The sequence below is a fragment of the Tachysurus fulvidraco genome, chromosome 17, assembly GCF_022655615.1.
Source record: "Tachysurus fulvidraco isolate hzauxx_2018 chromosome 17, HZAU_PFXX_2.0, whole genome shotgun sequence".
Taxonomy (NCBI): domain Eukaryota; kingdom Metazoa; phylum Chordata; class Actinopteri; order Siluriformes; family Bagridae; genus Tachysurus; species Tachysurus fulvidraco.
Genome location: NC_062534.1, coordinates 13665300 through 13692819, shown reverse-complemented (window position 1 = coordinate 13692819; position 27520 = coordinate 13665300). Strand labels below are relative to the sequence as shown.

Genomic DNA, 27520 nt, shown 5'->3' with positions numbered 1-27520 from the left:
CTGTTCTCTGTACAAACACACACAGTTTCTATACAGCTCAGACACACGGCAGGTGAACTGCGGCACGAAGCTGCCCTGCCATGTTCCCTCCCCGTTCCATCTTTAGGCCTTAAAACGGCTTTGGGCATCTGTGAGATACAGAGTTTGGTTATAGATAGGGAGCCGATGCCATGACATGAATGTGTAGGCTGAATAATTAATGATGCAGTGCGAACCAGTAGACGGGTTTATAGTGTAGGCTGGGCCTGGCCTGGCCTGCTCCTGCTGAACTGCGACTGCTGCAGTGCCCTTGAAAAGTGTTGTTCAGGACTAGCAATATCGTACATATTAGCATGTGTCATGCAAGACTCCGCACGAACTCGGAGTAATGCGTTTTGACAAACATGATTTGATGACTAATGAGGTTAACATGTTGAACAGCAACCATCTCCTCTGCCTGGGCAAAGACAGCATACAAAGGATCGTCTGTTTGAGCCTAATAATATTATCGATTCATGAGACAGGATTCGCTGGGGTGGTGGTGTGGTGACGTGTAGCTGGTTTACAGTCATGTTCTGGTGCTGGGACATGGCTAAGCAGAGAATAAAGATGGTAGACTGAATTGTGTGTGTGTGTCACTGCTGTATGTCTGATAGAGAGGAGGCCTGCAAATATCAAGCGTCTGGAAACGGTGAGTGTATTGACTCTGCAAGGTCACTCAGTCAGGAGCACCAAGAAACGTATACACACACACACACACACACACACTTTGCAGTGACCTTCAGGAACATTGAGAAGTGAATGTCTACGCAGTGTGAGAGAGACAATGTTTAAAATTCACAAACAAGTCTTTGTTGTTTTTTCTAAGCACATGGATTTAAAGTATATGCAAAGCAGAATAAAGCGAGCAAAAGAATAAATAATTCAATCCGCCGAACCAGTTTGCTAGACGTGTGCCAGCTATCTGTTTCCTCATATTTTTGGTGCAGACATCTGTCTTTCATTAAACATTAACTTTGATAAAAACCTCAAACTAAACAGAAACGCTGCAGGGAGAACAGCGCTGTCTCCTTTAGGCTGTGCACCAAACAATCTCCAAACCCGGGGCTCTTGATCAGCTTGATCGATATGATGTTAGGAAGGGGACTTAACCCTGACATAACACTCACTGAAGGTGACACTTTTTTCGTCACACCGTTTCTCTCTCCGTCAAAACATCCTCCATACTATAGGCTATGGGAACAATGATTAACCAGCACTTCCAGCTCTGTTCACTTTCCAAACCTGTCTTTTATCCTGAGCAAAGAGAACATTACCAAGTTGTGCAATAAAACACGAAGGACTAAATGGGTCATAGCCTTGAAAAGATAATCAAACGAATCCAAGCCATCAGCTGCTAGTCAGAATATTTTAATAACTAAATTTTTACTTGCTTTCTCGGCCTTACAGGTGGATTAAATGCTCCCGTGCAATAATGGAATCGGCCAATCATGTGGCAGCAGCAGAGTGATGCAAATAATCATCATATACAGGTCAAGAGCTTTAGGTCAATTCCATGTTCATATCAAACCTCAAACTGGGGAAAAAGCTGAAACCTCTGTGACTTCGGCGGTGGTGAGATATCTACATTTTACACAGAATCGGTGGAATTGCCTTGTTTGATGAGACAGATCAGAGGAGAATAACTGCACTGAGATGACCAGACTGAAATACTCAAATATGTCTGGAAGCAACTGAGAAATCACTGAGAGCTCATTTTCCCCTGTTCTGATGTTTGACCGGTATGTGCATGATTATTATCATCAGAATCAAAAATCAGCTTTGGAGGTCTTTAGTCCTCAGTAAATCAGGGCGATGGTGGATCCCTATTGTGGATGGCAGGTTCATTTACAGCCAACGATCCAACTACCTGCATGGTTTCCAAAGGTGGGAGGAGGTCCATGCGGACGCTGTGAGGACGTCCACATCTCCACGTCCCATTCTAGCAACTGCCGTCCCATGGTGCCACCCCAATATACACAGAGATGTGAAATGATGAAACTAGCCAATAGCATGGGCAGCTCTTACATCATAAATCACATTCTACTGGATTCACATGATGCTCAAACAGCACTTATTTGAATACTTTTTTCTTTCTTCCTACTTTTGGTCTTGACCAAGTCCCATCTCTGGCCTGCTCGGTCACAGTGCAGCAGAATGTATGATATCTGTCCTCTTCCACATACTTCCACAGATGCCTGTGATTGGCCAGAGTGTCACTGTGATTGACAGGGGAAGGAGTACATCACTCCGCCCACTCCGTGAACACGCCCGATTTTTCTCCTTGGGCTCCTCATTGCTGCCTGTGGCATACTTGATATTTAATCTTGTAATCTCCTGACGACAGGACAAAGCTTTTGTGCTGACAGCTATCACAGAAAAAACCCTGTGTGGCCGTGTCCTCTCTGCAATCTGCAGTGAAAACCTCAACACAGCCTGGGTTTACACACTTCTCCCTGTTTGCCGATTATTTGCGCATGAATAGCCCATATGATGGAGGTCTAAAAACGAACAGTGAGTACGAGCTGAAGAAGCCTACACTACAAAACAAGCCTATGAAAATGAGGAGTGCCGTTTGTACTGACTGGGAACCTGATGATAGCGAAGTAAATTTACGAGGTTGCTTCTGTGGTATGTGACGTCCATCCGAGGTTTAACGTTAAAACGACACTAAAAGACAGGCGATAAAAGGTATGAAAGAAAACGGATCTGAAATCAGGAGTGTAAGTGATGCTTCATGAAGCTTGGGTGTGTGAGGTTTGCATAAAGGGTGTGGAAGTAAAGAGAGGTGGAAGACAAAGCCGTTTTTGGCAGCTGTGTCGAGTTGAAGCATGATCGACAGCATCGGTTACTGTGGCTTCAATCGCCACTAGCAGAGACACGAGCCATGTGATATTATAGCTGGTTCTAACAGACAGGAAATGGTGTTTTACACACACGCACGCACACACACGCGCGCACACACACGCGCACACACACACGCACACGTACACACACGCGCACACACACGCGCACACACACACGTGCGCACACACACGTGCGCACACACACACGCTCGCACACACACACGCACGCACACGCACGTACACACACACGCATGTACACACACGCGCACATGCACGCACACGCGCATGCAAGCACATGCGCTCAGTGGATGGGGTTGGTGAGATGGAGGTGAGGCTGAGCGTGAAACACAATTCCTCAGCATAGACACTGCATATTGGTGCACTGCACAACATACGCAGACACACACAGGCATGCATGCAGTATACAGTATACCCCAGGCTCTAGCTAGGATTTGGTGACTTTGCACTCGTAGAGATGAACGCAAAATCAAGCAAATTCAACGATATTCGTTGAAGTTCGCAGTTTGTCAAAATCCCTGCACATTTCATTTTTAGTAGCTAAAAAGAAGAATCTTGCAGTTGATCAGTTCTAGTTACATTGCAAATTTAGAAAACAGGCCCTGCAAAATTAAGCACTTTTTGGTCACAACAATCTCACACACACAAAAAAAAACCTGTGAAATCCTGGAGGAAGTGCTATTTGCAAGCTGTATTAGATGTATTATGATGCAAGTAGCAATACTCTCAGCTCTGTAATATGGCAGTACAGCATCATTAATCATTTAAACCTTTCTGTCCAGATCATAGTGCACTGCAGCTGTGGAATATATAATGCACTGAGCTGATGCATTCATACGCACACACACCACACGCAAGAAAAAACTATGACCTTGCCTGCTTAACCCCAACCCAGTGAATGCCACGGCATAATAACTGTGGGTTTTGACCTAAAACATGTTTTGAACCTTTTTTTTAATGTGTAGTAAAATCTATGTTTAACTAAAAGTCTCCCGCAAATCCATCTCATTATTGTACGTCTGACCATCAGAGTGATCTCGGCTGAAGACGAATGTGATTTGTGATCTCAACCATGTTCCTGAACCTGACAGCTCAACTCTACAGCTTGCTTTTGGGAATTTAGCCACTGTTGAACCCACAGAGCTTCTGCGTTCCATGCAAATCCTTAAAGCCATGTAACGTCTTTTTTTTTTAATGTTAGTCTCGCGGCTAAACCTTCTGGTTTGCTCTGTTTTTATGGTGATTCCATCCTCAAATGTATATTGGGGATAATGTGACACAAACCAAGGTGTTGTATGCATTCATTTGTGTATTTGTTTTAAAAATAAATCACGGATTTTTTATGCAACTCGGCTGCGGGTTTAGAAGTAATCTGAACCAATCCGCGGCACACGCGATGCAACAGCTTGTGCAATACGATGCTGCGTGGCAGAGGCACCGTATCAGTGGATATGAAGTCAGTTTTGATGGAGTGATTAACCCAGCCATAGTTGAGGTATGGAGAGGAGAATGGAGCAGACTGCATTATCTAAAGCATGTGCTTTAGTCCCAAAGCAGATGGACATGCAAAGTGCAATCCACATGAGCAGCTGAGGTCTGAGAACTGTTTGACTTGTAGAACTGAAAGTGCAGGCAGCGGATTAGAAAAAGAAGAAGTGCACGCATCTTGAAATTAGACAAGTCGCTTGTTTTCCCCATTTAACCTTCAGCTACTTTTACTGTCCGATATAAGGGAAGTGAAACAAATGAACCTCTGTTCTAATAATTACACAAGAGTACAAAAATAAACCGAGTATTCGGTCATGTGGAAATTACAAAAGAGATCCGAATCTTTTCCATACGATACACTTCATATAGCTGCATATCGACTTTATTAGAACTCTATTAGAAGGTCAATTAGATGACACAGCGAGGAAAGAAGCGGCACGTTCCGAGCAGTCACGCTTTCCACTGTGTCGGAGTGAAAGATAGAGGAACGGCAGCAGAGGAGTGCGGGGTGGGAGCGTGCAGAGGCAAAGCTTAAAATGGATGCCAGACAGTTGAGGTGAGTAAGAGGAGTGGTTAGGAGACAGGCGCCGGCAGCTGCAGGAGTTAAACTGAGAGAGAGAGAGAGAGAGAGAGAGAGAGAGAGAGAGAGAGAGAGAGAGAGAGACCATGGCTTAAGAGCAAAATAATTAGGTTAAGTATCTGTAATCCCCTTAGCCTACTCCTGCGCTGCAGTCTCCATTCACAAAACCCTCCAGCGTCCACATGGAAACATACAGTTACAACATTGTGTGTTGGTGTACAACAAACTGATTCTTTATTTATTCTCCACCTGATCTAGTCTGACCAAATACTAAAATAGCTTAAAAAAAAGAAGTTGTTTTCAAGTACGCACTAAAACATTTTCCAGGGAAACCAAAATGCCCTCCATTAAAAAGACTTTCCTGTGGTGAAATGAAAGGCTATGTTCACTCATACAGTAATTTTATGGCTGCAAGTCGCAAGTAAGCGTTCCTAATACTGGTTGCCATGGTAATAGTGATCATCAGCGAGTGGCGTAAATGGTGTTTCAAATCAGTTTCTTGCCACTAAAATGAAATGGGGTTTGTATCTAAAATTTTCCCGTTTATATGATCATAGATGAAACAGAAGCAGTGTGCGCGCTACATTCTTCACTCCTGCCGTTATTCGCTGCACAAAGTCGCTCCATATTTGCACAAAGTTAAGTGTTTCTCAACTTTGTCAGCTTGCCGGACACGCTCACATCCGAAGTCCTTTTTGTCTTTAGCCCAAGGGAGACGCTTCTGACGCTGTCTGTGCACTTCATGCTTAATGCTGCTGACCAACTTTATGGAGATGCAGATTTCATTTTTCCAACAGGACTTGGCACCTGCACACAGTGCCAAAGCTACCAGTACCTGGTTTAAGGACCATGTTATCTCTGTTCTTAATTGGCCAGAAAACTCACCTGACCTTAACCCCATAGAAAATCTATGGAAGAGGAAGATGTGATATGCCAGACCCAATAATGCAGAAGAGCTGAAGGCCACTATCAGAGCAACCTGGGCTATCATAACACCTGAGCAGTGCCACAGACTGATCGACTCCATGCCACGCCGCATTGCTGCAGTAATTCAGGCAAAAGGATCCCTAACAGTATTGAGTGCTGTACGTGCTCATACTTTTCATGTTCATGCTTTTCAGTTGGCCCAGATTTCTAAAAATCCTTTCTTTGTATTGGTCTTAAGCAGAGGTGGGAAGTATCGGAGTAAAAATACTTCGTAACTGTACTTAAGTACATTTTTCTGGTATCAGTACTTTACTCCACTATTTATTTTTCGGACAACAATCAGACATAGACTAAGGATAGCGGAGCTAACAATGAGCAGCACGCCTACAAAAGGAATGGCTAATGTTAATTCAGAGGGAGTCACCAATGTTAAAATAACTAACAACGAGGACATTCCTGAACACACATGGCCATATATGAGGGAGATATTTGAAATAATCTGCGTCAAAAAGGATTCCTGGCGAATGCGTTGCGAATTGTGTCAACAAGGGGCGGTTCTAGCCCTTTTTTTAGGGTGGCTGAATAATCTGTAATCTCAGCCACCCTAAAACTATAAGTATAATTTTTACTTTCATAAATAAACAATAAAAAATACGTTAAAATGCAGGACATGTCATCGATGGGAAAGAAAATTATTTATCAGTTTGATCCAAGAGCGATTTTTTTTACTTTACTTTTACACGCGTGTGTTGTAGTCTTTCAAAAGTGCATCTTCAGCTGTCTGTTTACCATGTCCTGTCCCGATTTGTTTAATAAAACGAACAAACAAATATTTTTGTAAATTACAAAAAACACGATTTAATGATCAATGAAGTAAAGGTTCTAATTTTTTCCCTGTCGTCTTTTCTCCCTGATTTAGTCTTGGCCCATTCCCACACACCAGTCAGCTCTCTTGTATCATACAATAGCTACCACCTGAGACTCATGCTGCCAGTGTTTAGAACTGATGCTCGTACTACATCACAGGGTAGTGTAACACACTTACATGGAACACAGTGCATGTAACCTCGATGATTGGCTAACGTCCCTGTGATTGACACAACTTTCAGAGCTGCCGTTACAGAAGACTCCTCAGCACCTACTGACTAATCAGATTAAACAATGACAGCATTGTGGTACAAAAGAGTAAATAAATAAATAAATAAATAACACTTTCTAACAAATCAAAAGTAAAGTTTATTGCTGCTAGGAAAAAGGTCTTATTTTATTTTATTATTTTTCCTGCACTTCTGACAAAGCCAGACTCGGATAAATCTAATCTAAGTGAACAGACAACCTGAGCTGAGTAAGCGAGGCAAGGACAGATGGTACTTACTGCTAAATAAGACGTCTGTGAGATTACAAGTTAATAAAGCAAGATAAGCATGAGATTATACGCTTACGGACACGGTCTAATCCGTTATGCCTATGTGCTTTTTTATACACGCAGGCTTGCCAGAGCATTCAAGCTGGCTAAGCAGGTCTTTGTAATGATAATAAAGAAGTCATTTCTTTATGAAAGGTTCAAGCACCATTGTGGTAAACACTGAAGCCTCAATGTGACTTATCCTCTTTGCAAATGTATATTTCCCTTCTCACTAGACTGCCAATTATAGACGGATTTGCACCATGCAGGATCTTTTCACATGGCAGAACTAGCCTGAGCTGGCCTGGGAGGTAAAGGGGAAATAAGGACAAGTTGTATGTGTGCAATAATGTCGCACAACGGCGTGGAAACAGCGATAAGGGTGCAGGCGAGTCAGACAAGTGCAAAGTCCACAAGCTCAGGAAGGCACAGGAGACGAGTCAGGACCTGCAGAGGTGTTACTGACACACCGCTCTGTGCAGCAGTGTGTGTGTTTGTGCGTGTGTGTGTGTGAGAGATTTTTTACGATGACCAGCCATTCCCACACATCACTCTGCTCTCCTCTACACAACCACGTGCCATCACCAAGCCCTGAAAACCAGCTGCTTTATTCTTGTCCTATAACCTGCAATAGGTCTTCTGTTTGCTTGTTGCTTATTATCTTCTGTTTAAATATGGGATGCTGAGCTTGGACACCTAATTATGGCTTTCCCAGTTCTTTCGTCATGTCCACATGTGGCCGTTCCCTCAACTGGTGACGTCAGCTTGGTGTAATGGTTTAAATGAGTAACGGCATAACAATGAGAGCACTCCGAGTGAGACGTTCCACCTAAAAACAACACAGACACGTAGAGGCAGACACTTGTGCAAGTAAGTGCTAAGATTAGCTGCAGCATTTAATATGCAGACAATGGCGAAGGAAGAATATCATACCCCTGCCCACAATCAATCCCTGTATATGAAATGCCTCACCCACTGCCAGCACAAAGTGCATTATGGGTATGCAGTGGACACTATGGTTATGTTATTTTGCACGTTTTTCCGTCCATTGCCAAAGCTTTTTTGTTATTAATGCTTTATAACCAAACCCGAATCACTAATGGTTAAATGAGTGGATTTAAACAAGATTTGAGTGAGTTTTTTGGGGGTTTTTTACTCACTGACCCCATCCCCCTTTTGCACATGTGTACAAAAAGCTCCGCCCCCAAACTTATGGCAGTTCAACAAGCATTAACATGCTCATCTGTGTCCCAAATATGTTTCCCAGAATTCTCTGCCATTTTGTAGTATAAATAGTGAGCAGTGAAAATTCCAGCCAGAGGAAGTGCACTTCCAGTAGCTGAGAAAAAGAAGTGCGGAACGTTAGACACTTCATGCACTCAAAAGTCACAGGTTTGCTCGTGTGGAAGAAGGAGGACGGGGCTAAATGGTGCTGATGATGGATAAGAACATTTTTATTAAGGCGGCCAACAACATTTAAATGAGCCTGTGTTAGGGTTGCAAAATTCTGGGAATTTTCAAGGCTGAAAACTTTCCATGGGAATTAACGGGAATATGAAGAATTTAACGGGAATATATAGGAATTAATGGAAATATATGGAAATAAACTGGGAATTAAAAAAAAAATGCAGAGTTGCCTATAACAAGGAACTTAAATATAGTTAAAAAAATCTTAGTGTAATTTTGTTTAAAACAACAAGATTTAATGCAATTTAAGTTGAATTTGTACCTGCATTCCTCGGTCACTTGCACACAGCACACTGCTTACTGGAGGGCCACTGAGGCCAAACCCCATGCATGTACAGTACTTGCATTCTTCCATAACATGCACAGTAACAATTTATTTTAGGGTCATTTAACTTGAATATTAATAGAATATTGGCTATTTATTAGTACTTATTAAGCACATATTAATGCCTTATTCTACATTCTTAATTGTACCCAATACCTAAACTTAATAACTACCTTACTAACTCTTAATAAGCAGTAAATTAGGAGTGTTACCACACGCACAGATCATTTGATGACCCCCCCCCACTCACTCCCCAAAATAAAACATTCCTCTATAAAATAATGTTTATTACAATTATTAAGTTTATTATGTTTATTACAAGCATAATAATGTTTATTATGCTTTTGTTACTCAATGAAATAATCAATTAAATTCTACTTACAATTAAATCAGTCAAGACGACATTTTAAAAATTTGTATTACTTTGCATTCGTCTGCTTATGACCAAAAAAATGTTTATTTATGTTTGTATATGATTAGTTTATAGAAATTTCCCTATATTTCCAATTAATTCCCATAAATTCCTGTAAATTTCCATAAATTCCCATAAATTCCTGTAAAGTTTCCAATTCTGAATATTTCCAAAATTCCCCAGAAATTTACCGGAAACCTTTCGCCCTTTTGCAACCCTAGCCCGTGTTGGGTAATTTATTTTTAAAAATCAAAAATATTCGCTGCTGATTCTTTGACACCGTTGAAGCTTGAATCATCTGACCTCATCTGCCGTAGATTGATGAAGTGTCATTAATGTTCCATTTGAGACAATATTACCCTTCTACAATCCACACACTAGACAGTAGACTACAAAGCACATACTGTAATTACACAGTATGTAGTGCATCATTACAAAAAACAACACACAACTCTACAGTTACCGTTGGCAATGACTGTCGACACGACACTCAAGAGCATTTGGACCTTCAACTGCTTGAAAGCCAAGTTGCAAATCACAACATATAAAAAGACAAAGTTTCCCAAGCAATGATTTATAAGGATGTGAAGGAGTAGCGGGAACGTAATGATAAAATATGTAATAAAAAATCATAAACAAATGTACATTCCAGACCAGAAGGCAAGTTTCTATTTTTTTCCCCGACCGTATGGTCTGAGACAATGGCATAAAGTATTACTTGTTTACATTTATTATTTTCCACATTATGTCAACCTCCTGATCTGATCCCAGCACTGAGCTTTGACAAGGCCGCGGTCCATGTAGTGTAGTGTGAAGTGAAACAGAACAAACTGCCTCACACACACACACACACACACACACACACACACACACACACACACACACACACACTTCATGCTCCTGCCATACCCCATAACCTTTCACACTGCAACACTTTGCACACACACAATATGAGTATCGCATCCCATCCTGAAGTGCTAGTGTGAGAGAAAAGGACGTGGAGGCAGAAATCAGAAAGCTTGTGAGATCTTAACTGCAGTCTGAATGTGCAGGAGCAAAAGGTCAGTCTGGTCAATCAGGACATGCATTTCCTGTGGGTGTGTTAAGCTGCAGCCTGAATCATTACCATAATGACAAGTGGAAGCACAGGACAGGAAAGCCAGGCCTACAGTAGCTGTGACTGAGGAGGGAAACAAAATGTGTACAAACTAACAAAACATTATAGTGTAGAGTTCTGCGCTATAAATCTACAGCAAAGTGCCTTTTCGAGGCTAGTTAACTAGCATGAAGTTGCATTGAAACCTCTCTTTTTCTGTCGTTATTATTTTATTATTATTATTAATAATAACTACGTTACATGTGAATATATTCACATAAGAAGCTCATTTCTGGGTTTCGGTTTATTCTCTCACTTCTAACTGAATGGACGTTTTCTGCCCCTTCAGTGTGACTAGTGAGATGATCAACAGCTACAAAACGGCAAACACACGAACTTTAAACATTTCGTGTTGTGTTTAAAACAAGCGGCTGTGTGAAATTAGCCATGATGCAAGAAGCCATAAAAGAAAACGACGTGTTATAACAAGGCCGTATGTAAAGCGAGGTTAGCCTGAGGCTCGGTACCGAAGGGTTCAGCAGCTTTAATAAGATTTTACACAAAGTCTGAACGCTATAACGCGTTAAAGTGAGCTGTCGTGTTGTTGGTCGGTGGAGAGAAGAGCACATGAACACACAGGGACACACGGGAACGTCAGGCTTTAACGCTAGTTTGCTAACTGCGCCAGAGTGAATAAGCACTTACCTGTGCAGACCTCTTGTTTTGCTCAGGGGGAGAAAAGTGCCGAATCCTCTTCACTCCTCCGGTAAAAGCAAACAAAACGCAAATAAAAGCGAATCGATTCTATAACCAGCTGCGTCCCATCATCGGTTTGTCTCAGGAGCTTTTTTTCCGCCGTTAATTTAGACCAAGTTTACTTCTGTTCCCAGCTGTCGGTTTCCTCAGCAGATTTGTGCGGCTTTCGGTAGCAGAACGATGTGGATTTTGAGGAGAAAAGGACGAAAGCGAAGGAGGAAGCGTGAGGCGAACTTGCTAGCGGCTGGTAGGCAGCAGGCGAGGCGGGGAGCTGGGGGGTGAGGGAGGGAGGGAGGGAGGGAGAGAGGGGGTGTGTGAGGGAGGGAGAGAGGGGGTGTGTGAAGGGGAAGAGAGGGGGTGTGTGAGGGGGGAGGGAGGGGGAAGAGGCAAGGGGGGCAAAGTGTGCATGGGGTAGTGCACTACTGTGTGCACTTCACTTCCTCCATTTTAGGGGGAATCCCAATTCCTACTTGAACGACAAAAAGCCAGTTGCGAGGGTGGAGTCGGTGAAGCTCAAGGAAAAGCAACTCCTCGCAAAATATACAACAAAATATCAATATTCAAGTGTTTTGCATCAATAATCAATGTAATCTCGTTTATTCGCGTCTTTTTACCACAATAACGCACTGAACGTCTGAATGTAGTTCAGTGTTTATTTACCGATTTACTAACGCGTCTAAAACAGCATTTTGTGTGTAGAACGGAACGGAAAGTCAAACACACAAACGTCAAAACAGCTTTAATTAAACTAACATTTGTTTACGTTAGAAAATAGCTCCTAAAGGGTGTCTTGACTGACACGTTGGCGCCATCTGTTGTTGATAAAGAGAACTACAGCTGTTTATCCTTTACAGGTGATGGGGCTGTGTCTCAAATAATTAAGGCTGGTTTTACATTTCCAGGAATTGGCAGATACCCTTTACATGATCTCTCTCTTTTTTTAATACAACTGAGTAAATGGGGGTTAAGGGCCTTCCTCAGGGGCAGCTTGGTGGATCTGGGATTGATCTCACAACCTTCTGATCAGTAGCCAACACCTTAAGCATTAGTCTACCACATGCCTGGCTGCATGAACCGAAGGTGAGTGACCTGATTCTGTGACCGAATTCACACACATGCTGTTATTTTACTTTTTAAGGTAAAGTTCACACCGCCTTCTAGTTAGATTTTTTTTTAACCAAACCTAAAATACTGCCATTTGTTGCTAAAAATTGTAATGAGAACATAATTTGTACTTACCTTTTTGGCACAAGGAAAGGAATGTTGTTAGGGAATTGCTAAGAAATTGTCTAGAGAAATTGACAACACTAATCAAAATATAATCCCCAAATATCAGTGTCCACATACGAAAGCTACAATTAATATCAAAATTTATTTGAGTAGCAACAAATTGCATTCGGTTAACAGAATATTCACACATTTATCTGTTCGGACAATTTATAATATAGCTTATGTTAGGAATTACAAATAATGTGATTTGCTACAAGATTTTATATTGAAGCCAGAGGCTACATAATCAGTACAGTAAGAATGCTAGAAAATATCACACCGCCACCTACAATCAAATGTCGTAGTGAAAGTTCAAACAAAAAAGTAACCATAAAGAAAGAAATCTCTTTGATTCAATAGCATTATTAACAAACATAAATTCAGTTACGGATCTTAAGGTACACTGGTACATAGGGACGATTGCAGTGCGCATGGATTTTGTGTGGCATTTTCAAAAAAAAGGGCAGACACCAGCATAATTCAATCAGGTCCTACTTGTGTCTATCCGACACCAAAAAAATGCACTTTTCCCATGTGTTAATCTAGAACATGAATTTAATGTTCTGTGGTTTGAAGTAGAAGTTGCATCGCTTGGCAACCTAGTGGAAATCTAGGAAAGTCTGCAATTCCACCCATTTTTTATTCAGTGCCCAATGAGTCATCACCATTGCTCAACATTGACCAAATAGTCCTCTATGGTTTCGTTTTCATCATCGTCCTCCCACCAAGGATCTTCCGAATCCATTCCTGTATCATCTTCCAACATTTTCCCTGTCACATCCTGTTTTGGCTCAGCAAGCCTAGTGGCTAGGGACTGCCTCATTTGTGTTGGGGTTTTAGTAGGTTTAGTGCCCTTTACCTCTGTCCAGTGTGGCATTTTGGCACGCATCCTACGTCTCTCCTGCTGGCGTCGTTGGCGAGCCTGGCGTCGCTCCTTCTGCCTTGCATACTGGAAACGCTGCAAGAAGAGGTCACGAGCGTACTCATACAGCTCTACATCCCAGCCGTTGAGTTCACGGATGCGCTGCTGTATCTCAGGTGCCACATCAACGCTGGCGGCACGTGTGCCATTAAGCTGTGTGAAGGGTGCAATGAAGGCCAGGCGGAAGGTACGCTCAAACAAGTACTGTGTCTTGCGTTGGTACTCAGTCAGGCCAAAGAAAGCCATGCGTCTGAGGTTGCGCTTGGCACTTTCTAGTAACACGGAGCCACGCTGCTGATCGTTCATGACTGATGCATTGTAGCAGCCTACGAGGCTCAGGTCAGCCAGCATACGAGACTGTCGATTGTTTGCCAAGTTGTAAGGGCACGCCATGAACTCAGCCAGTGAGCAACCGGACCAGTCATCACCCGTATAGCAGCTGGGGAGCTCTGCCAGAGTAGGCGCCCGGCCATCACACATGTGCAGCGAGGCTTTCCATGTGGCTCCTCGCTGCACATGACGCCACTCGCTCAGGTAGCGTGACACTGGATCTCGGAGGATCGTAATGTAGTAATAGTTCCTGTTGAGAGAGAGAAAAATAAATGAATAATAATTGGGTTGACTGGAGGAGTACAGGAATATCTTCATAAAAGGTGGCTGCTAGCCTTGTGGAATATAAGCTTCCACAGTACACAATATTAAGCAGATTATATTATTAAAATCATCATAAAATTACCAGACTAGCCAACCTTTATGCAATTTGTGAACGAGTTAAGAGCTATCCATCAAAATTAGACCAAATTTGCAGTGTTTCTTTCCCAATTAAAACGGATAATACACTCAAGTATTAACTGCACCCTTACTGAATACTGAATAATTTCATTAATGTAAAATCAAGTAGGACACAAGTGTGTGTCTACATCATACCAAAAAGAAAGGATATCAGCCATGACATGACTGAAGCAATTGCTACTGAATCAGTCTGAGAAGGGTAATATGGCCTTCTCCAAACGGTTTGAATTCATCATTCTACAGGGAGAAGGTGGTTCTTTTGGCTGCTCACTGTTAGAAGTCGCCACAATGGATCGTTTGGTCTGCATATTTGATTTAGCATGGCATTTACGCCTGATTCCTGATGCAACCCTCCCGTTTTATTGGCTTGGGACCAGCACTGAGTGCTAACTCCTCGGTGGCTGGGTTAGTTCATTGAGAGAGAGAGAGAGAGAGAGAGAGAGAGAGAGAGAGAGAGAGAGAGAGAGAGAGAGAGAGAGAGAGAGAACGAGAGAGAGAGAACGAGAGAGAGAGAGAGAACGAGAGAGAGAGAGAGAGAGAACAGGATCCTGCCGCTGGACCACCAGGGGACCCATTCTTCAGGGAGAAGTATTGTTTACGAATGGAGAGCCTTCAACACAGTTGCTAATCTTTCCATGAGTAAGCACCCCAGCAAATTCAGCTCAAGGTCAGTCCATTTAATGCTCAGAGATATAAACACAAAAGCTACATCATGTGACCTACAAGCCCCCAAAATATATTAATACATACGTTTATGGTCATGAAAGTAAAGTGTATGAGCAAGAATGGATTTCCAGAAAGGTAGCACAATTGTTGATTAGGAAACAAACCTAGAATTGAAGGAGGGTGTACTTTCTTTTTTCATTGATTGTATGTATGACAGAGTTAACATTAGATGCATATAGAGTTAATTAAAATCAATCAAATATATTCATTAGGCAACTTACTAGAATGTTCCATCTGATGGCAAAGTGTGGCGTGTTGGTAACATGCCAAATGAAAAGAAACGGAAAGGACAACCATTTGATTAAACATACTGTTTTTCACATTCAGAAACTTTGAGCAGAAGACATTGTTAGAAGTGCCGCTGCCAGCGAGCAGCTCCTGACTTCATGCAACCTTTGGAATTAGACAGCTGAAGCTAGCTTGAAATTCCAAATCTAAAACATATTCACTAGGACATTGAGTGTCTCAGAAGAACTTTTTTACAAACTTGACAACCTTTATATCCTGTTTGGTTGTACATGTGTGGCTCACACCACTGTTTCCATCTCTAAAGATTAGGTGAAAATAATGTCCTCCTGATCTAAAGACCTGATGCTCAGGCAAAGTGCACCAGCTAGTAGATAATGCCATATTTACTATCTCCCTAAGCAAGGTGCTCTGAGCTGCACAAGTTACCATAAAGTGCTTTGAAAGGAACGTCGTGAGCGCCACTATACAGCTCTCCAGTTTCCCTACCCAAACTATGCATCTGATTATTCCAGATCCTGTGTCATTCCCCTGGCCCTGGATCCTATGTCATTCCCCTGTGAGACAACGGAGCGTATTGACTTTAGATATACTCGACTTTTCCATAGAAATCTACAGGTAAATTGACCTTGCGCGAGTGATGCAGTCCCCAGCGCATCTGTGTCGAGTCCACTGCTGTTCACAAAGCTGACTCACAACTCTGCAAATCACCCTCAATCTCATGAAGGTGATTTATAAGTGTGCTGCAGCAGGTTAGGATGCTGTCTGAAATTTTTGATGCATCATACGCAGAAGAGTACATTTATTACAGATGCACAAAAAATTATTTGAATCTGATTTAATTGACCATGTATCGGTATGAATGTAATCAGATACTAGCAATGACCAACATATAACCAGTGCTGTTACTTGACAGACAGAGACATCAGCCATGTAGGGAAAGGTGTAATATTTCCTACATTAAGTTTTATTTGACTACTAGAAATAAAGAAGTAGAGGCAGTTTAAATAAATTCTTTACAACATGAAAACACTTCATATTACATTATATAAAATGTGCACGTCTGAGTTGAAAAAGTTTGAGAGCGAGTATAAACACTGAGTTTCTCTGTTTAGCGTGACGAGACAACCTCTGTAATTAAATTCAGCTTCTTGTTATTATACTGATATTACTGATGTATTTTATGTTGTAGAATAAAATGTGAAAATATCTTGAGCTTGTGTGGACCACAGACTTATTTCAGGCATTTAATCCAAAACCCATTCAGAAACCCACTGACTTCTGGGTGAAGGAAGAGGATGTGCAAACATAAGACCAGATTTCCAGGGTCTCTTTTACACCTGGTCACTTCATGCGTTTTCTGTGATCCGATAGCTATCTGATCGTAAAAAGACCAGGTGTAAATGCCCTCCGAAAAGGTTTCGAGATGGATATAAATCTGATCGTTCAAACCACTTCAGGAGGTGGTCTGGGACGCATTTCAGATGAAACTGGACAGGTGTAAATGAATGTGGTTGTTCAAGCCACATACATCAGTGCTATACTCCTCCAAAACGGAAGTACGTCACTCACGAGTCGTGCATCGTGCCAGAAACAAATAACATGGACGACACGCAGGGTTGGAGCACTCGCGAAACACAGGCAATTATTGCTCTTTGGAGCAATGAAAGCATTCAACAAAAGCTTTGTAAAACATATAGAAACAAAAGTATATTTAAGTATATACACCAAAGCGAGTTCCATTTCACTTATCCCAGAAATGAGGCAAAATATATTTGCATTTTGGGCGGGAGTAGAAAGATCAGATCCATATCGGATTCGCCAAGACGCATTTATGTGGCCTAATGTAAATGGAAGAGTTTTAACAAATCAGATTGCTATGGGATCAGAGAAAACACATGAAGTGACCAGGTGTAAAAAGGTCCTCGGTCAGGACTCAGGTCATGGACTCACTCTGTAATGAATGCTTTAGATCTGATGGATCACCTGTGTGAACCTGCACACCATCTTCTGCCTTGTTATGTGTTGCCCACATAGACATGGAGAAACAACATTTCTTTCTGATAAGCTATATCCAGGAATCACAATAAAATAAGGCCCTTTATTTTTGTCACACATACATTACAGAACAGTGAAAGTCTCTTCTTCGCATATCCCAGCTTTGGAAGTAAGGGTCAGAGTGCAGGGGCATCATACAGTGTCTCTGGAGCAGACAGAGTTAAAGGCCTTAGCTCCGACCTTCTGATTAACAACACAGAGATTTAACCATTTGAGGACTTGACACAAACCAGTGTAAAGTATAAAGAAATTTGCAGCCATACAGTTTTCGCACAGGCCACAATAATCTGGAAAAGCTTCATCATTCACTTTACTGAAGACACCAGCCTGAGAAATAAACAATGTGACAATAAACTGAATAAACTTTTTTTTTAAACATCATCTTGTCTATTAAACAGAGTATAAACCAGCTGTAGCTCAGTTGGTTATATGTGTAAAGTACATGTGGGAAGTACATGACTCGTTTATTAGGCCAAAGAAGCAATTTCTTAGAGTCACTGTATTAAGGCTCTCCGTCTTGCAGTTTCTGGAAGTTTTTGGTAATTAGTCTCTACTGTGATCGTCTCTCTAACCCTAATCCAAAAAGCAAACATTTTAATTTTCGGTTATTTTTATCCTACACATTACAGATAAATATGCCAGGATATTTAACTATTATTCATAGGTTTATGTTCTTTGATAATCAGGTACTTGTGTGTTGGACTGCTGAGGTAATGCTCACATTTCTGAGTCGGCTCCCAGCTGCAGAAGCGTTGCAGGATCGTGCTCGCATGCTGGAAGGACCGTTTTCAAAATACTGCCTGAGGTCAGGGTTAATGCGAGTGCATGGAGAAAGATTCAACGGGTGGAAAACACATTTGTGCACACGATGAAGACGTGGAACAGACAACGCCACAAAAGGAACATGTAGAAGTTGACTTCGATGTGGATTGCTATGGAACTGGATCTGTATCTTCTGGCAGATGATTAACTTGTGTAATGACTCATGAAGGTCTCGAAACCATCACCAACTTACTACTGACTTGAGTGTGATAAAATATTGCTGTTCAAAACAAAGATGCGTTAAACAATGAAACCCTGAGCTCATGTTACAAATTGATGCTGCTGAACAGTGCATGCGTGTCACGTCTCCTGCTGTCTGAGCCTTTACCTGCTGCTTGTACGACACTATTTTTAGCATGATAACAGTGCTGTTTGTGCTCATACAGTGAGGCCACAACTAGAACTGCTCTAAACTGTGTTTCTGATGTTTTAGAGAACTCCAAGAAGTCCTGATCTAGGAAAATAATCAAATACAACACACAATCATTTACACACACACACACATTTTGAACACATGCACACCCAATACATTCAAATTCATGCACACACTCACTCACTCGCAGACACACCCAGTCTCCCTCATGCGCACGCTCTCACTCACACACACACACACACACACACTCAATACATTCAAATTCATGCACTCTCACACTCACTCACACAAACGCACTCACTCTCGCTCACACGCACGCACTCACTCAGACACACACACACTCACTCAGACACACACACACTCACACAGACACACACTCACTCACTCACTCCGACACACACTCACTCACTCACTCCGACACACACTCACTCACTCACTCCGACACACACTCACTCACTCACTCCGACACACACTCACTCACTCACTCCGACACACACTCACTCACTCACTCACTCACTCACTCACTCACTCACTCACTCCGACACACACTCACTCACTCACTCACTCACTCACTCACTCACTCACTCACTCACTCACTCCGACACACACTCACTCACTCACTCCGACACACACTCACTCACTCACTCAGAGACACACTCACTCACTAACTCACTCACTCCGACACACACTCAGACACACACACACACTCAGACACACACACACACTCAGACACACACACACACTCAGACACACACACACACACTCAGACACACACACACACACACTCAGACACACACACACTCACTCAGACACACACACACTCACTCAGACACACACACACTCACTCAGACACACACACTCACTCACTCAGACACACACACTCACTCACTCAGACACACACACTCACTCACTCAGACACACACACTCACTCACTCAGACACACTCACTCACTCACTCAGACACACTCACTCACTCACTCACTCAGACACACTCACTCACTCAGACACACTCACTCACTCAGACACACACACTCACTCACTCACTCAGACACACACACTCACTCACTCACTCAGACACACTCACTCACTCAGACACACTCAGACACACTCACTCACTCAGACACACTCACTCACTCAGACACACACACTCACTCAGACACACACACTCACTCAGACACACACACTCACTCAGACACACACACTCACTCAGACACACACACTCACTCAGACACACTCACTCACTCAGACACACTCACTCACTCAGACACACTCACTCACTCAGACACACACACACTCACTCAGACACACACACACTCACTCACTCACTCAGACACACACACACACACTCACTCACTCACTCAGACACACACACACACACTCACTCACTCACTCAGACACACACACTCACTCACTCAGACACACACACTCACTCACTCAGACACACACACTCACTCACTCAGACACACACACTCACTCACTCAGACACACTCACTCACTCACTCAGACACACTCACTCACTCAGACACACTCACTCACTCAGACACACTCACTCACTCAGACACACTCACTCACTCAGACACACACTCACTCACTCACTCACTCACTCAGACACACACTCACGACACACTCACTCACTCACGACACACTCACTCACTCAGACACACTCACTCACTCAGACACACTCACTCACTCAGACACACTCACTCACTCAGACACACTCACTCACTCAGACACACTCACTCACTCAGACACACTCACTCACTCAGACACACTCACTCACTCAGACACACTCACTCACTCAGACACACTCACTCACTCAGACACACTCACTCACTCAGACACACTCACTCACTCAGACACACTCACTCACTCAGACACACTCACTCACTCAGACACACTCACTCACTCAGACACACTCACTCACTCAGACACACACACTCACTCAGACACACACACTCACTCAGACACACACACTCACTCAGACACACACACTCACTCAGACACACACACTCACTCAGACACACACACTCACACAGACACACACACTCACTCAGACACACACACTCACTCAGACACACACACACACACACACACACACACACACTCACTCACTCACTCACTCAGACACACACACACACTCACTCACTCAGACACACACACACTCACTCACTCAGACACACACACACACACACACACACACTCACTCACTCAGACACACACACACACACTCACTCACTCAGACACACACACACACACACTCACTCAGACACACACACTCACTCACTCAGACACACACACTCACTCAGACACACACACTCACTCAGACACACACACTCACTCAGACACACACACTCACTCAGACACACACACTCACTCAGACACACTCACTCACTCAGACACACTCACTCACTCAGACACACTCACTCAGACACACTCACTCACTCAGACACACTCACTTACTCAGACACACTCACTCACTCAGACACACTCACTCACTCAGACACACACACTCACTCAGACACACACACTCACTCAGACACACACACTCACTCAGACACACACACTCACTCAGACACACACACTCACACACACTCACTCACTCACTCAGACACACACTCACTCACTCAGACACACACTCACTCACTCACTCAGACACACACTCACTCACTCAGACACACACTCACTCACTCAGACACACACTCACTCACTCACTCAGACACACTCACTCACTCAGACACACACACTCACTCAGACACACACTCACTCACTCAGACACACACTCACTCACTCAGACACACACTCACTCACTCAGACACACACTCACTCACTCACTCAGACACACACTCACTCACTCACTCAGACACACACTCACTCACTCACTCAGACACACACTCACTCACTCACTCAGACACACACTCACTCACTCACTCAGACACACACTCACTCACTCACTCAGACACACACTCACTCACTCACTCAGACACACACTCACTCACTCACTCAGACACACACTCACTCACTCACTCAGACACACACTCACTCACTCAGACACACACTCACTCACTCAGACACACACATATTCTCTGTGACAGACATTCTCCCACACACCCCCTCCACACACCCCCATCCTCACACACACCCCCAACCTTAAACACCTTTACACTGTATGTATGTAGCAGTGAAATTCGAGTATAGAGCAGGTTGACAATTATGTACTCAATCCAATAGACATTAAAAGAACATGAATTTTCTTCTATTTTGTCACATTACTGTTTTAATTTATACTGTAAATGTCAACTTATTAGTCTACCATCAGGCTACAGTTGAATGAAAACCTGTTGAAGCAGGACAACATGACATTCTTAAAATCTAAAACACATTTATTTGGCCTGCTATTTGATACGCAAGCGTAATTTCAAAACAGCTGCAATCTGATTCTCTTCTGCTTTGCTTCTTTGAGAAATTAATGCATCGTTTTCTCACAATGGAAGTGTCAGATTGGTATGTTTTTTAAAGGGCAGCTTGTGTTCACAAACCTAAAACTAAAACCAATCCTCACACGTTCTACACACAGTCTCTGACTGCGTTACTTCTGTGTTATTTTGGAGTGGAGGCTGTTCTCTTCTCCACAGGACGTGTCACCAAACATGAAATGCGGGGGTGCTGATCATTCTGAACCTGGTACTTTGCAGAAAACAATGCTGTGAATAAAACCGGCTTAATAAATCCACTCCGCTTCGGAGTGTTTAAGCTGTAACAAAAACATTTAAACATAATGGAAGGAAATGGGTTTAATCTCTATGCAAGCGTAGCTATAGGAGCAGTGTGTGAAATGATTTGTTACACAACTGAGGTTTCGTTGTTGTTTAAAACGTGTAGATACATTATTATCATTTTAATGACCACACGGCCACCACCCCCCCTTTGGCCCATACATTCAGAGCAGTTTGGTCTAAAGAGTGAATAGCTGTGATAATGGACCTCCTGTGGTTTGAGCCCCAGAGCCTTCTCAATGACCTCTTGGTGGCCTTTTTGTCTCTATCTGGTTTCTACCTGGATTTTCTCATTCAATAACAGGTGCAGTTAGAAAACAATGAAAGCATGAGGAGAGCTCAGTTCCATCAGGATTAGTAGTTAGGACTATTAGAAATTATAGAGACTCCCTCACCTTGTGCTCCTGCGAGGTTGGGAAGGTTCCCTGCTGGTCATCTTGGACGGGACGCAGTTGGTCAGCTCGGTCCAGTCTGCATGCAGTCCGCAGCTCCAGCCGGTAGAAAAGCGCGAGAAGAGCCATGTTTCTTTCTTCCCCGGCCGGTAGCACGTGCACTTCTTCTGCCCGACGTGACACTCACACGGGCGCTCGAGCTGAATGTTACGGACGAGGTGGCGGCCGAACGTGGTGCCTCCGGTTTTCTGGATGTGCAGGAACACGATCACGTCGTCGCCGTTGATATTGAAGTCCACGACGCGGTCCAGATCTTGCGGGGTGAAATTAAAGCGCGGCACAAAGCGAGCCAGAGCGCCGTCTTCCGCCACGTACGGATCACCATCACGGCCATCGCTTCCGCCGCCGCGCAGCTCAGAGAACGAGCCCAAGCGGAGCAGCTGGCACTCGGAGCCCGGACACACGTACTGCAGCACAATGACGGCGAACAGCAGCAGCATGAGCAGCCCGAACAGCACACGACTGTAGTTGGACTTTTCATCCATCTTCTCGCTGAAAAATGGGACGCATTACTCACTCGGACCGGCGTCTCTCTCTCTCTCGCTCTCTCTCGCTCTCTCCCTCTCTGTGTGTCTCTGTGTCTCTCTCACTATGTTGTTGTCCTCTGGACGCCTTGATGCTCAACATCAAACCGACGCTTCTGGTTCAGCAGCTTTACCGCATTAAACACGCTCCTCTCTATCACAAGATCCTCTCACAACACCCAGAAGCAGAACGTCACCTTTTTTAAAGCCAACCGTTTAAAAACAAGATCGTAAATAAGATCCTCCGAAGCTGAACACTTCCATTACGCTTTCGTACAATTCGACTCTGACCCCCTTTCTTTTCCCAGCAGGACTTGCGTTTGTGTTTGTCGCTCCTTAAAAAAATAAAAGTCCTACCACAGCGCCTGGAAACACGACGGCATATATTATAACGATCTATAATACACTAAAGAAAATAGGCTTATAAGCATATTTTTAAATAGTATATATATATTATAATTTATTTATTTTTATTTTTTTAGAAACTTGTTCTGTCACTATAGTTTATAGTTTATTTGACAAAACCCCAAAACAATCACTGATATTGATTTTTAAAATGAACATTTGGGTGGATTCAGACAATTTCTGAATTACCACATTGTTTAAGTTTATTACCATTGATAAAAAATAAAATAGTGCAACACAGTGGGCCTTAAGCTGCAGATCCACATTACATACTTGAACACACTGTTACATTTGTAATCAAAATTCTTGAGAAATGTTTATATTTTAACGAATGTTTCTAATCTATATATTTAATATTGACTATGCTTTATAATATTAAGATTTTGGCTTAAATCGTATTCTTTTATTTATTTCTTATTACAATAAAAACAGGGGTTTAGAAAATAATCACAATTTTATAACCAATATTTTCTAAAACATAATCTTAAAAAAAAAACAACAACAGAAAATCACATTTTATAATATACTGTAGTTATTAAATCATGTGTATTTATTGTATGAACATCAATGTAATCTCTAAAATTTTACACTAAGAAGAAAGAAATCTCTCTCCATACTACATTGCAGGCTACTTTCCCACTTCTGTTTGTGTCCTTGGTGCTCTGTTCTACATTGTAATGAGCGTGTCAGTTATTGTTTGGTTATCAGAGAGCAAAAGAAGATTAGATTATCTTAAGTGCAAAGGCTGTATGAACCACAACTTGAGTTTATTAATTAGAAACCTTAGTGGAACATAGATGTTAGTTCACTCATCGTGTTTAGACATTTTTAAGCATATACAGTTTGTATTCAGATCCTTTCACTTTTTCTCAGTTTGATAAGTTACAACCTTACACTTAAGTAAAGTTGGCCACATACTTAAGTAAACCTTACTCTAATACAGATCAAATAATTCTGCTTTATTGTCAGTCTTAGAAAAAAAAACATATGTCCCATAAATAAAAAGCATTTATTACAAAGTCATAAAGTTAAATAAAATATATATTTATTGATACAACAATACACAAGAATCGGTCCATTTACTCATCATTTTACTCAATGCTTTGTGGCCCTGATTCTAGTTTTAAATGTTTAGAGGTATTTGTGAACTTGATGTGTCACACAATTCTCATTCATCAACACTACATGTGCACAGATATGTCTGTGTATTGTATGGAAAACACAAAATGTGAGTGTTAGTAAAAAAAAATACAGACATAAATATTACTCTCTTATAGAAAACAAGGTTTATTACAGCAGTAGGCTTATAGATTACATAATATTATATGGCACCATAATTTCCTTAATTTGCCTATATAATAATTGCTTCATCCAATTAAAATTTTCCCCAAAAGTGTCATCTCCCCATTTATGGCGTCTGTAATATTTTCTTATAACACAAGACAGACCGTGCTGCTGGTAAGCAAAGAAACACATCTTACTTCTAATCACAGTGCTTAACTCCTAATCCTGCTACACAACTAATCCCCACATGACATACCAAATATTAAGAACATTAGGTAAGATCTGAGGCTGAGATAAAGAGAAGCAAAGCACTATTATTCTATAATACACAGTTAAAACCTGGCAGTAATCTGGGGTTTATAAAATTTCATGCTTCGCTCCATCCATCCATCCATCCATCCATCCATCCATCCATCCATCCATCCATCCTGTACTTATTTTCTTACACAGAGTTGAAGGGAGCCTGTAGCAAACAGGAGACACCCTGGATGGCATGTGAACCCATCTCAGGGCAAAATCACACACCCTTATACAACCATTCACATATTACAGACAATTTTGAGATGCCAATCAGCCTACAATGCATGTTTTTGGACTGGAGGAGGAATCCAGAATACCTGGGGGAAACTTTTGAAGCATTGGGAAGCAGGAATCTAACCGCAACATCTGAGTCAAATGTGCAAACCACTACTGTACACCACCATGCCATAAGGACTTCCAGTGCACACTACATCATCAGCACATAACCAACAACAGCAGTTAATCTAGAATCTGTCATTGTCAGACAAGAACTTAAACAGCAGTGGTGGCTCAGTGTTTAATGTGCTTGTTTATTATTCTCTAAGTTGTCACTGTAGGGTCCTTGAGCAAGGTCCTTAAGCATTTCTGCTGCAGCAGTGCTGTATCATGACTGACTGTGTGCTCCAACCCCAACTTGATAAGAAGCTGGGAATTGCATAGAGAAGAATGACAAATAAATGCCCTCTGAGAAGTGCAACTACAATAAAAACAAGCAAAACTATAATAAATAAATTGATATACACAGATATTTTGATAATTGATCACATATATTTTAACCTCCCATCCCCAATTTAAAATCAAAATATTAAACTAGAAAACTATAGTTGTGTGTTTAACCTGCTGCATATTCTAAGGTTAACAAGTGCTGAGAGTCTTCAGTGTGAGAACATTGAAAAAAGTCCATTACAGTGTTTATGATTGCAGCAGAAGTTCATTACTACCGCTTATCCAAACTTCTCGGGTCACGGGGAGCCTGTCATCGGCGTCATCGGGTATTGAGGATACACCCTGGGCGGAGTGCCAACCCATCGCAGGGCACACACACACTCTCATTCACTCATGCAATCACACACTACGGACGATTTTCCAGAGATGCCAGTCAACCTACCATGCATGTCTTTGGACCAGGGAGGGAAACCAGAGTACCCGGAGGAAACCCTGAGGCATGGGGAGAACATTCAAACTCCACACACACACAATGCGGAGGCGGGAATCAAACCCCCAACCCTGGAGGTGTGAGGCAAACGTGCTAACCACTAAGCCACCATGCCCCCCACAGCTGCAGCTCTTATGTACATATCTACAGTATCAAGGTCCCATGTATCCATGAGATTATCCACTTTAGAAATGGTGAAACTTCTACATGAACTGTTTATAGGAAGTGCTGTTCTTCTTGATAAGCGGAACAACACTTGAACCAACTAGTTGGTGATATTGTACAGGTAGCATGGTGCCACAGTTTTGGTGTTGCCATCACTCAGCTTCAGGGTGCACTGACCGATCCTGAGCTCAGGTTTCTGTCTGTGTGGAGATCATCTGTGTAGTTATGTTCTCTGATTTTCTTCCACCTCACAATTCTAAATTGCCCCTGTATGTAAACTTATGTCATCACATGATGCCTAGCAATGGACTGGCATCTTATCATTCCATGTTTCCCAGGACAGGCATCCTGGTCTCAAACTTTAATGGAGATATAAGAGTATCTGGAGAATTCTAAGTGGAAATAGGTTGCATTTGGGTTTGATTTCTATCAACTGATCTCATCTCACCAATTTTCTTTCACATTGTTAATCCTTTATAATATCAGAAGGATTAATTTGTTTCTGTCCACCTGGGACACTCGTACTGTACTCATTCAGTCCCTTGTCATTAAAGACTAGATTACAGCAACTCGCTCCTGGCACCTCTGCTCCTGATCCAACTTGTTTTCAACCTTCCTCCCGTCATTTTCATATTTGATTTCTCCACACTACCCCTTTGCTATGTTCCCTCCACTGGCTTTCTGTAGCTGCCTGCATCAGATTAAACACAATGATACTTGCCTCTAAAGCTACAAACAGACCAGCACCCTCTTACCACAAATCACACCCTGCACTGCAGCACAATCCCTCCCATTCTCCTAGCACTGCTCAAATAATCCCACTGCTTCTCAGGGTAAAAAAAGGAAGTCATACATCAAGACTCTGTTCTGATACCTAGGTTGTGGAATGAACTTCCCAGAACAGCTGAGTCACTTA

General features: G+C 42.4%; 2 protein-coding genes across 20 annotated transcripts in view; both read right to left on the bottom strand.

The window, feature by feature from the left end:
- Nucleotides 1–11624, bottom strand: part of mbnl3 (muscleblind-like splicing regulator 3) — a 43106-nt gene extending 31482 nt beyond the window's left edge. For 12 of the 19 annotated variants that reach the window (XM_047802465.1, XM_047802462.1, XM_047802473.1 and 9 more), the window contains exon 1: nt 11288–11624. The gene's annotated coding sequence lies outside the window, so the exon portion shown is untranslated. The remainder of the gene's footprint in view (nt 1–11287) is intronic. The other 7 variants (XM_047802470.1, XM_047802468.1, XM_047802478.1 and 4 more) reach the window with 2 other exon arrangements.
- Nucleotides 11625–12691: 1067 nt separating this feature from the next.
- Nucleotides 12692–23609, bottom strand: hs6st2 (heparan sulfate 6-O-sulfotransferase 2). The gene is made up of 2 exons (XM_027136030.2): nt 22714–23609; nt 12692–14109 (listed from the first exon to the last, which is right to left on the bottom strand). Exons 1-2 carry the CDS (start codon nt 23253–23255, stop codon nt 13269–13271), a joined length of 1383 nt encoding a protein of 460 aa, XP_026991831.1. The 5' UTR covers nt 23256–23609; the 3' UTR covers nt 12692–13268.
- Nucleotides 23610–27520: the final 3911 nt, after the last annotated feature.